The following is a 12,389-nucleotide window of genomic DNA, read 5'->3' as shown; positions in this document are numbered from 1 at the left end:
TTTATTGAGGTCTCAAAACTATTACAGCATATAAAAAGCTTTCTGAAATTGGAACTACTGTCAGCTCATTCAGATTGAAAATAACCAGTCTTGTGGCATACAGAAAACTAATATGATGCTTGACATTGAAAAGATACAAGGTACACATAATATACAAAATAAATATAAAAGCTTTAACCATAGTCACAGACAAATATTCATTTTTATGATTAATCAAAACCTACCATGCTTCCGAAGCCAACATATACAGGTTTTGGACCTTCTTGAAGCCACTGAAGAAATTTTTCACGTGGGCTATAATTATTTCCCGAGTTCAAGAAACAATAGCCAACTACATCCACTAAATGTCCCCAGTCTACAAGAAAATAAAATAGTTCAGTTTCAAATGTAACTTGTCTAAGCCCAAAACTATCATAGCTCTATTTCAACTCCAAAAAAGTACAACTTAACAAAAGCTAATGCTACCATACACCATATAAATATGTTAGAAGCTGCTGCAAAAAATTGAACAAACGATTTCTTCTACCTAGTTTTCTGTCCATGCCTTACATTCAAGCTTCCAAGCTGTGTAAGCCTTCTACATTAAGTATCTTATACCAATAAAGAAAAGAGTTATATTTTTAAGAAAGACTTAAATGCAGCATTACAAAAAATATAATCTTTTGCACTCACGAGTAACTTAACAAATGTAAAAGAGCTGCTTTTAAGGAAGCATAGCCAATTGCACACACAGATGCCATGGCAGATCAAGTTTGTCCAGCACCATTTTGAAACCAAATAATCAAGACATTGAGAAATATTTGGAAAAAAAAGTTTATCAAACTTCATACAGACAATTTACTCTACCTATTAAAATTAGTTGCACACCTTTATATATCAGTTATAAAACCTGCCTCTTTTATTAGAAGCAATTCAATTCACACCTAAGCTCAAAATCTTAAGAATGCATATACAAACTGGCAAAATCTTCTTGCATTTCCAAAAGATAAAAATTACAATGAACACCCTCCTTTATTTATAGGTGAGGGGCAGAGAAAAAGGTGGAGAAAGAAGGGAAAACCCTTAACTACCTTTGACTTATTCAAGAATACAAAGCCTAATGCACTTGCAGTCTGATTACATGTTACAGCTTTGTGTGTGGTACTATTACATGCAATTACACCTGTTTCACAATTACATGCAATTTGTCAATTACATAATGAAAATAAACTAAGTCTCTGACAAGCATGACTGCTATTACATCATCCTTTGTCGGTCTTCATGCTGCATGAGTGGTGTTCAGGTTTGGTGAAAACATCTTGAACCGAAATATGAATCTGCATCCTTGATTGCTTTGTCTTGATAGTATCAATCACCAGCTTGCATTCAGTCCTGAAAGCTTTTTATTTTGCAAAATCTAACCTCTTTGAACAAGCATGGGAAGATATCTCTCTGGTAAGTGGGATTTTTAGGTCCCATTACCAGTCATTTTAGATAGTACTTGCCGCCACAAATGGGTTTTAGGAGTCCATTTACAGCCTTGAAAAGGGTATCAAAAGTGCATGTAAAACATTTAGAGGTGGGCATTTTAGCTCATCTTCATAATGGGGTAAAAGAAATCTTGCTCTTTTTATGCAAGTTTATGAACGGGATTTTTAATCTTGACTAGATATGAGTAATAGGAGATTTTTCTTCATAAGGGGAAGAACTTGCATTGCGACTTTAAGGAAGATCTTTGACAAACAATGTTCTCAAACAAAAGATCACACAAATTTGAAGATGAGTTTCAAAAAACAAGAAGGTATACACAAAACAAAAGAAGTCCTAGTTTGCACCAAAAAGAATTCAAGAAGGACAGCATAGCTCTTCTTGGGAATGCAATGAAGAAGTCTTTGAATCTTTGAAAAAATCCTTAAAACATCCTAAAGAAAAGAAATTTGGAAGCGAAACTCCAGGCCTCAGCTATATAGGCAACAAGATTGACCAAATCCCCTTGCATATTCAAGTCAAGATTGAATGCTTAACAAATGTTCATGATGGAGAACAAAAAAGCACAAATTTAGCAAAAAGAAATAAAGATTTAAACCTGCAAATTGAATCTCTTGAGGAGATATGCAATCAAATCCAAAAACAGTGCCTAGAGAGGTAGAACACAATTTTCGATGAATGCAATCAAGCTAGAAAAGCCATTTTGTGCCCTAGAAGGGCTTCTAACTCCCAAGCGCAAGTAAGAAGGCTTGCAATCTTCCTAACAAATCTGGTTTTTATGCAAGGAATGCCTTAGACAGATTGTTTAGAAGAAAATGGAGGTTTGAAATAGCATGTCAAAAGAACCAAAATTGTCACTGTAGTGCTGGAAGCAAATTGCATTGCATGTAGAAGTTAAAAGTGGCTTTTGAAATGCAATTTAGATGTGCATTTTAACCCAAAATCGCCACCTATGGATTTTGAAATGAAATGCAGCCTTGAAGAAGTAATGATGCATTTTTACAAAGCATTTACATGAGATTTTAACAAAAATCACTGCCAATAGTGTTTAATATAAAAGGCATGTATAAAGAGGTAATAAAAATGTGCTTTGATTAGTCATTTGCATATGCATCTTGGCTAAAAATCACCACCATGCTCTCACGTTGAGTAAAAATGGGCTTTGGGAGGAGTCTTGCGTATGTTTTAATTCATATTAAAACATGTAATTGAGACAAAAAACACCACTTAGCAATTAGTTGGACTTTTAGAAGTAAAATGCATATACTTTAGGTATGTAAAGATATGCTAATTATTCTAAAATCACCACTATTAGTATAGACGGGTTTTTGATTGCCAAATGCATGTATTTGCAATGTGCAACGGCTTTTCAAATTGGCACCAATAACTAATGTTGGGCTGTTCTTGTCCATTTACATGTGCTATTGTCTTTATTTTTTAAATACATGTAAATGAATTTAAAATTACCACAATTGACTCATAATGGACTTTAAAACAACACATGATTAAACACAATTTAAGATATGTAATGGACACAAAAATCATCACTTTTGCACATGTTTTAAACACTTATAGGTATTCTCATGTGTATTTATGAACAAACTTAAAGAGAAGACATGTAATCAGAGTTTATAAACCACAATTACATGAAAAACTAATTGAAGCTTCATATACTCAATGCAAGTATACAAAGGAGTTTTATTTCCATTTCACATGTAAATGCCCCATGTGTTATGCAATGGTCAGCGAAAAATCCACTTACGCAAGATTTTAATTAAAGAATAATGATATGCAAATAGGTTGAAAAAGCCCAATGTTGAACACTTAAATTCTTTGAAGTCTTTCAATAGACAACTCCGATTGAGGCAAGAATTGAATATGTCATCAATCTAGGACAAAAAGAAAACCATAAACCAAACAGAAGACCAAGAAAAGCAACTAAGGTTAGAGAATTTATCCTACAAAATTTTCCATAGGATTGCCCCAATTTTGCAAATACGAAATTGAGGACAACACATTCTCACTCTTTCCTTGCTTTGTTTTCTAAATTTCTACAATAATTTCATTGTCATCTTTGAACAATCTAAACTCCAACTTACCCAATTCTCCCCCTGCCCTTTGAACCAAACGAAGTTCAAATTGGTACTTGGTCCTAGTCTTGGCTCACATGTGGGTTCCACTTGGATCAAATCCAGGCAAGTGGGTTCCTCCAAGCCAAGCCTAGGTTGACCATGGTCGAACCAAGCAAACCCAGGAAGACCAAGTATGAACCAGGTACATTTCCACTAAGAAGCATTCTATAATTTAGAGCAGAAAACAATTACTACAAAATTTGATTAAGATCTTTACTATTGCAAAAAAAATTCTGAAGCCTAGATATTCATTACATAGAATTAAACTAGCCCTCAAGATTTCTTCCAATGAAATTTTTATATACAATTGTTGATAATGACCCCAATCTGATAAATTGGAAGCTTTCTACAATGATAAATTGTATTTTAAACATTAAACAATATCTTTAATAGGTGAAAGGAGTTGCAAGCTACTTTTACAACATTTTTCCATTAAGATGTTGATTACAAATAAACAAGATCTCTATACAGTGAAAAAGTAATAAGCATTTGAGGACTTGAAAAGTGAGATAGTTATTAGTGCAGTAGGTCCCATTGGCATTGACATTGATTGTGAATCAACTAATACCTTTGATGAAGAAGAAGAAAATGAAGGTTTAGAAAATCCATTAGATGATTGAAACTTGGTTAAATGTTCCAATCATTGAAAGTCAAAACAATGATACTTGAACTCAATATTATTTTAATACTTTTTATGTTGATAATATATATGATGCTATGATTACTAGTTTATAGGATTTTCAATGATTTTATGATATCATGTGGGATTCTAATCTGAATTCCTTCGTCGAGGTTGCATAAATGTTTGTGCATATATGTTTTTGTACTAACGAACCCAAACCCTTTTCTTAAATTTTGTTGTATTGGCGAACTAGTTCTTCGAACCCAAACTGAAACCAGCAACTAAGTTTAAACTCTTTATAAAATTCCTTTTTGAGATTTGCGCACATCAACTTTCTTTATCCAATAGGCATGTTTACCTATCAAGCGCAATTCCATATTCTATGGTGGGAAATGCCTTCAAACAATACTTATCATCTTGTCCACTAGCCTCCCATATGATTATGCAGATTTTGCAATGGCATACAGGGTCCTGTAATTTGAGCAAGTGTTGCCTCTCTGAGGTGTTCATTGACATTTTTACTTGATAGGCACCGTGTGCATACAACTAAATCAGTGTCTCTCTTGGCCACATTCCATTGTCTCTTTTGCACTATCCGCCACATGTGCGTCCTCTACATGTCCACTTGCATCTTTTACACCATGGTCGCCTTCTTTGATCCTATACTCTCCTCCCTAATGTCTTCATCCCTAGCCCCCATATTCTTAATTCTTGTTTGAGGGTGAATTCTCAATATGGCATAAATTAATTTCAGCAAACCTCAGTCTAGAGGTTTTGTTATTCCCTTTTGTCCAATTGTACAAACAAGTTGGTGGTACCGGGTATTGTCTATAGACCCAAATCCTTCATTGGAAGCAAAGTGTGTGAGTGCTACTTGGTTACTTGCTTAATCAGCGAAATCTTCAATTCAACATCAGACAATGATAGCTTTCTAGAAACCTCTTCAATTTGTGTCTTTCTATTACTAGCACTTGTTCATCACCTTCAATTTACTGGCCCACTACTCCACCATCTTGCCTTTTTCATTGTGTCAAATCTCCAGGTTCAATGCAACGACAACAAAATGTTTACTCCCTAAGGAGTGTTCTCAAAGAGTAAACAGAAATATAACAATGAGCATATTCAATAAAATAATTCAAGAATAACACATCAATATGGTACAAAGTTATAGCTTTATTATCAAAATAATGTGTACATAAATATTGTTTTGGTTCCCATACAAGCCATAAATATATAGCACTCGACGACTGGTCAAGGGTACCAGCCACCAACAACTAACTACTTGAAAACTACAATTAATTATTAAACAAAACATTTATCCTTGGTTTGCACCTTGTTCAGTTTTTGCATTTTGAAACACTCTTTCATCCTAATAATGGATCATAGAGTATGATCTAAAAAGTTGATGGTAAAAATTATTCACACAATCATTCCCAAAAATATATTAGCATTTCCATGGATTGTGGAAAGCTGCTATCTTAGACAAACAAAACATTTTATTCTTATCGGCAAAACTATTGCCGACAACCCTCTCAAAAAAATGTAGGAATGTGTTTTAAAAAGAACTATTAAAAAATATGAATAGTATATATATATATATATATTCACACATAAATCTACATAAATATATGTACATATGTATATATAAATAGTTTATATATATAAAGTATATCTATGTACATGGATATATACATCTCTCTCTCTCTCTCTCTCTCTCTCTCTCTCTCTCTCTCTCTCTCTCTCTCTCTATATATATATATATATAGACACACACACACATGTACACATATATGTATGTATATATAATATACATATACATATATACATGAGCGTGTGTGTTTTGATCAGCTATTGAATCTCTCACTAAATTTTATAATTCTTTCAGTTAGAAAATAATAATTCATCTCAATATCTGACAACATCCTCTCACGAAAGATTATTTTTATTGAAAATACATAATCAAGGGAATACAACACATTGAAAGAAGCAACAGCAACTTATAGTGGAAATTGAAGAATAAACTTATATATATATGACATGCAAACAAGTCATATGGAACAAGATAAATATATATGAAGTGTGATCATAAACACAAGTGCAACTAAGTCGGACAGAACAACACTTTTTTGCTGATACGGTATATTTCAATCCAAATTTCAATGAGATACATTGCTGCTGATTGAATGATGTGATAATTTAATCTTTATAAGCATTTACTTCATCCTCGAGCTTCACCAAGAATTATTCAATCTTTTAGTTTCTTTATCATGTTGAATCTTCTACCACCAATGTCTAATTAGGAATATACTTTTATAGCTTCTTCATATGTTATTGCTCCCAAATCCTAAGTTTCTCAATTTAATGGCTTTCAAAAACTTTGTACCTTTTGGCTTCGGTACAAGATGTGGACTCCACATGTATCCTGTTGGCAAATCTGAGATTGACCCATAGTATGCACTCAGGTATGCTATAGGAGGAAGTTTCAGCTTCTTCTTCCTCAAATCATTTATAATACCTCTTATTCCCCACCATATTAATATGTCCACAACCAAATATGATAACTGACCCAAACAAGACAAAACGCTGTTAGTACATAAATACAAAAGATATAATTGAAAGCATGCATTACCATATAACAACAAAAAAGCTTTGGACATACCCAATAACCAGCACTTTGTGTCCCTCGTGCCAAAGGATGAGGAAATTCAGCTGTGGGCCTATATATAATACAAAAAAGTTGAAAAATGCACATATCTAATAAGAATCTGATAAAACATCAGCATAAGAATTTTAAGATAAAGGGGGCAATCTGAGAAAAAAAATTAAAAAGTCCTAAAATTAATATTGTTTTGCTATTATGATATTCAAGTAATAGAATTCTACTTCAAAGAGTTTAGATGGAGTTCTAAATTACAAACAAGAGGGAAAACTATATGTTCTATGTCAATAATCAAATAAGCAAGGCTGGTTAGACAGGATTCTGATATTTTCTTGAAATAAAATTCAATGCAATGAAATAAAAAGTTATGAACCGTCATTGATTTCACAGATAAATTTATACATCATTTCTATAGGAAGGAGACTTCTCCAAACATATTTCAGTGTAAATGGGCTACATTCAATGTTCTGTAGAATATATCAACTTGCCAAACATTTGAAATACTTTGGAACCATATCTCTGTGTTCTGATGATATTTATCTATAGTGAACCTATTTCTCTTACTTATCAGACGAAAAAATAGTGACATGACATATTGTGGTGTTGCCCCATAAATAAGTAAATAGTACATAGCAAAGGGAAGAGGAAATACTTAAATAATTAATAGTATTCATGCTTTAGTTGTAAGATGATGTAAAAGAGGATTCATGAAATGACAAAACAAAAAATGTAGGGTGGAATATTTACATAGATCGGTAAAAACAGGAACAAGATTATATGATGTGAATTTCTCAAATCTGGAATGTTTTCAAAAATAAATAAAAGAACTGTTTACCCCATTTTTCACCTTGACAGTTTTCAGACTTTTTGCAGCAAATCTACAAACATCTCAGTGTGTCACCACATTATTTTAGCCACCTAATTTGTCTACTTTTTATGTATAAATGTCAAAAAATCTTAGAAAAAACTGATTTTGTATTGTACATTCATCATGTTCATGTTAGTTTTTATATACAAAGAGTCTAGTTTCCTTTACTCTTTCTAGAAAAAAGCATTAAATTTTTAAATATCTAAATGTCAGGATCAAGAGCATTACGTCCAAGGCATTGTGAAGAAAATATGTAGAGGCGCATGGAGAGCTTCTGCCACATGTACATGTCCTACAGACAAAAGAATGTCACCATTAGCTGCTTTGCTTTGCATGACACAATAAGTAGCCCAATCAAACCTATCAAATTAACATCAACAACTATAATAGACACACATATTGACCATTTCAATAACCTAGTGTTAATGTTAACGATCAAAACAAGAGCTCGGGAAAACCAAATGGTTAATCCAGCCAATGAAATTAAATCGCTACTTAAGCCACAAAAAAAAAAAGTTCTAAACTGCATGATACCGTATAACTTAAGCCATTAAATGCTGGTAGTAAATCATTTATGCTGTTCTAGTAAGAAACCACCTTATAAATGTCAAAACAAGAAAAAGTTAGCCAATGCAATTAGCATCCCAAAAAAGAAATGTTTTGAACACAGATAAATCTATTTAAAGCAATGGTTTTCAAAAAACAGGAAAAAATGAAAAAGAAATGCAAGAACGGCTCACATTAAGAAATATAGTTCAAAGCGAAGTTGCACAATGCTTGCAAACAGGTATGGCTTCTTAAAAAGATACTATCAGAAATTACACTTTCATGGCAAAATTACACAGGAAACAGGGAGATTTTTTTAAATTATAGAAAAAGTAATACACAATACTAAGAAAATTATGACAAGTGTAGTGAAAGAAAATAATGGTATTAGAAAATAATTCAAGGTCCAAAACCAGATGAGGTACATTCCGAAGGAAGAAGAAGAAAATATCCACAAGAATTATAAAATTTATGTTGATGAGTGAGATCTCACACATGATCCTATTATCAAGAAGCTGTTGTTAAATAAATTTGGAAAGATATCATGTAATTGAGTTATGATATTTCGATAAATAAACTGACATTAGAATTAAAATAAGTTAACCAAATTTTGGAAGTCAATACCTATAGTGCATGTGTATTATATGAAAATCAAGACAAATGGATAAATTATTGAGTAAAAGGCTTAGCAAAGATTATGCACAATAGAAAAGTATGAATTGTGACAATACTGTTACTCTCTCTGAAGTTGACAATAATGAGAATATCATTGCCCATCACAGCACACAGCTTGAATGGATGAAAAAAAATGTCTTCATTGAGGGCCATTAGAAAGAAAAGTCGCATACAGAACAGTCATAAACTCTTTCTCTCAAACAAAGGATAAATTGTTTGTATCTTGATAAAAGCACTTAAAGAAGTGGAACAGCAGCCTTGTTCATTGTTTCCAATGATTAATCAAAGATGGAAGTATAAAAAGGAACACCAGGGCTCCTTGCAAGAGATCGAGTTATACAAATTTAAGCTAAAGGGAAGATCTTCAATACCATGTCCTAATGTTTGGCTCCAGAAATAGAAAACAAGTTTCCTCTTCATATAAAATAGAGGGAACTCTAATTCCTTGAGTGATGAAACTGGCAGAAGAACCCCATTGACTATAAAGGAATAAACTGTTAAAGTTGCTTGCAGACTTACTAACTCAAGGAATGAATTATACCAGTAGGATAGCTTAAGGGAGACCAACACCAGTTAAAGATGAGGCTCAACATGTCCTTTTTTTCAATTTTGAAAAATTCATTAAAGTTCAATTGCTGACAATCATACACTAAAAGGTTGAGCAAAGGCCACTAGCAAATTAAGATCACTCGATAACATCGCCAGGATAGAATGGCCTTTTACGTCATTGAAATCCAATGCCGGTGACTAATATCAAAAGTAAGTCACTGGTGAAAATTATGTCAAGGAACAGATGTTGAGTTGGTAATACATGTGCAGCAAAGTATCATCACTACAAAGGCATTGCTGGGCAAAATGGAGCAGTACAAAGGAACAGCTTGCATCAATCGACACCTGAGCCTGAAAGTTGATGCAAAAATATATATTGCTGAAATATAAAAACTTAATTAGAATTTAGGAATATTTTCCAATAAATTCCACCCTACCAAAGAATAATAGTAGTTATAGTAGCATATGTAACTATATAATACCAAGAATATAGAATGATCAACGATTTTGTTAAGTATCTCTCATACAATTTGTACACTTTGTGCTAAAGCACTAATTCAGTGCTCTTCACCTTGTTGGAGATTGTAGCCGCAATAGAGATCTTTATCTCTAGAAATATGAGCGTTATTATCTTTATAGTCACCTTCAGCTGAACAGGACATTTATGATAAAATTGTAATATAAAATATAAAAACATGTGTCAATTGACATGCATTGAGGCATGGAAATTCGAAGAGTTGTATATTGAAAATGAAGAGACCTTCGGATGAGATTTCAAGAGACCTTTGGATGTAATGTGAAGAGTCTCTTTATTTGTTATGTATATAGCATCAAGCGAAAGGCATTGTACACTTGAACATTTTATTATCAATAAAGAGTTGTTGTGTGGCTGGGTTTTTCCCTTCAATTTTGCAAGGGTTTTCCAAGGGTAATTTTGTGTCTCTTGTATCTATTTCGGCTATTTCTTATTGCTGATTATCTCAATCTCTGGGAAGTAACATTAACATGCTATCAGAGACGAACTACAAATCTGGAGGTTAAAGGGAAGATAAAGTATTTTGTGAGTAATGGTGTGGACGGTAGGATGGAAAAGGATGTTAGATTTCTTTCTCTGTTGATCTTTCTCAGATCAATAGGATTTTTGTTAGGAAAGCATAACTGAACAAGACCAGCACATATTATGCCACAATCTTGTGCGTAGTTCATTTCGAGATCACTGAAATATTCCATGGACTCGTAAGTGTGCTTCCTTGTCACTAGCTCAATGTATCTAAATACGTGATTATTATCATCAAGTAATGCTTGGAATATAGGCTCGTGGAAAACATAAGAAAGACTGAAGAAATACGGGTGTCCTTTGAGATGTCCATGAATATGAGTTACAGGGAATTTTTTTGTCATTGTTCTCATGGCACCACTGTAAGCTTTCTTTTCTTCAGCTCTGGCATTAGTTATGTATTCCTCATACTCTGTGACAGATTTATTAAGGACACTTGTCAAGGCTCGTGTGATATGAATCACTCAGATCTGCCTTCTATTTCTTGTGGTGATGATGGAGGCATGGCTTCGTTCTCATCCTATTTCTTTATTATTTTGTGCAGTTATAATTTCCCTTGGCTTCCGTCTACGCAATTTTTCTTCTTGACTAAATGTTATGTGTGTGTTTTCTATCTTTGCTGGTAGTGTTGATCATGCAAGTGACCATGGAGAGGAGTGGAGAATCATGTTCTCCTGAGATGTCTCTGAACTGGTTTCGTGAAGCTTTTCCAGATTGAGGTTTGTAAGTGGCGTGTTGTAGATTCTAAAGCATTTGGATTTGCTGTAAATGATGACAAGAACAGCAAATGAGCATTGTCTCAGCTGGGCCTTCATGTATTCCACGTTTCTGCATAACATGATGTTCTCACTGTTGGTTTCGCTCATCACTCTACCATCTTGTTTTGTGGCAAGATATTTTAATAACTACTTCTTTAGGCTCATCGGTTTTCCTTATTTTGTCGATTCATATCTTCAACATCATGTTGGCTACTACTGGTTCGTTTAAGGGGCTCATTTTGCTCTTGTCTTGATGACTGGGCATCATGCACAAACATCAGTTCCATGATGATACGTGCCATGTGTTATATTTGAAAGTAACGGTTGTTAGTTGAATTTCTACAGGAGAGCTGCATCAGTTACTTTGTGAGGGAAAATTTGATCCTTGAGGGTGGGAACAGTAACTGATTATTCCAGTAATGTTGTTTTCGTATGATCAAAAATATGGTGTTAATATCACAAAGTTTCTTTGGGGTCTTTTATATCACCTGGTAAGAAAGGGTCTTCTAGATGAGCCAAAAAGTATTTGTACCATATATGCCATCATCCTTCAATGGACTGCAAATTGCAGAAGTTTGAAAATACAAATGACTAAATGAATGGCAACAGTGGGCGTTTCAGCTGAAGCTGAACCTGTTGACGAGAAAGTCCGAATGGGTGGTGATGGAACCTAACCCTTGCGAACAAGAAGACGAGTCACTAAGGGACACACATCTTACTTGAACATGCTGAATGACACTGACAGGAATTGAGCCTATGAAATTACCATGCTCTCAAAATAGGTGCAGGCAGTAGCTTGTTATCCATGATGAATGTCTGTAGGGAGAGGGGAGACTCTAAACTGTTTCAGATTTCTGAGTCAGTGTATAAATGACATGATCTAGGAGATGAGAATATGGAGCTTCTAGTGCTCAAGACATTACTTTCTGCAGCAAATTCAGTGTCAATGCACATTCACGGGGATACCCCGCTTCGGATTGTGAGGTCTTGCTATAATATTTACTTGGGGAGTAAGAATGTTGTTACCACTAAGGCTTCGCTGATACAGATGCTTGT

At 33.8% G+C, this 12,389-nt stretch overlaps 1 protein-coding gene across 4 annotated transcripts in view; it reads right to left on the bottom strand.

Annotated features, from left to right (window-relative positions):
- Nucleotides 1-12,389, bottom strand: part of LOC149542784 (sterol 3-beta-glucosyltransferase UGT80B1-like) — a 126,148-nt gene that overhangs the window by 46,426 nt on the left and 67,333 nt on the right. For all 4 annotated transcript variants that reach the window (XM_089797679.1, XM_089797681.1, XM_089797680.1 and 1 more), the window contains exons 7-10: nucleotides 7,977-8,040; nucleotides 6,881-6,938; nucleotides 6,605-6,782; nucleotides 225-355 (exon numbers count right to left, since the gene is read on the bottom strand). In XM_089797679.1, the coding sequence (XP_089653805.1) occupies nucleotides 225-355; nucleotides 6,605-6,782; nucleotides 6,881-6,938; nucleotides 7,977-8,040 (431 nt within the window). The remainder of the gene's footprint in view (nucleotides 1-224; nucleotides 356-6,604; nucleotides 6,783-6,880; nucleotides 6,939-7,976; nucleotides 8,041-12,389) is intronic.

Source organism: Cupressus sempervirens, chromosome 8 (assembly GCF_028749045.1).
Source record: "Cupressus sempervirens isolate cs-2001-9-10 chromosome 8, ASM2874904v1, whole genome shotgun sequence".
NCBI lineage: Eukaryota > Viridiplantae > Streptophyta > Pinopsida > Cupressales > Cupressaceae > Cupressus > Cupressus sempervirens.
This window is presented reverse-complemented; position numbering and strand designations above follow the sequence as displayed.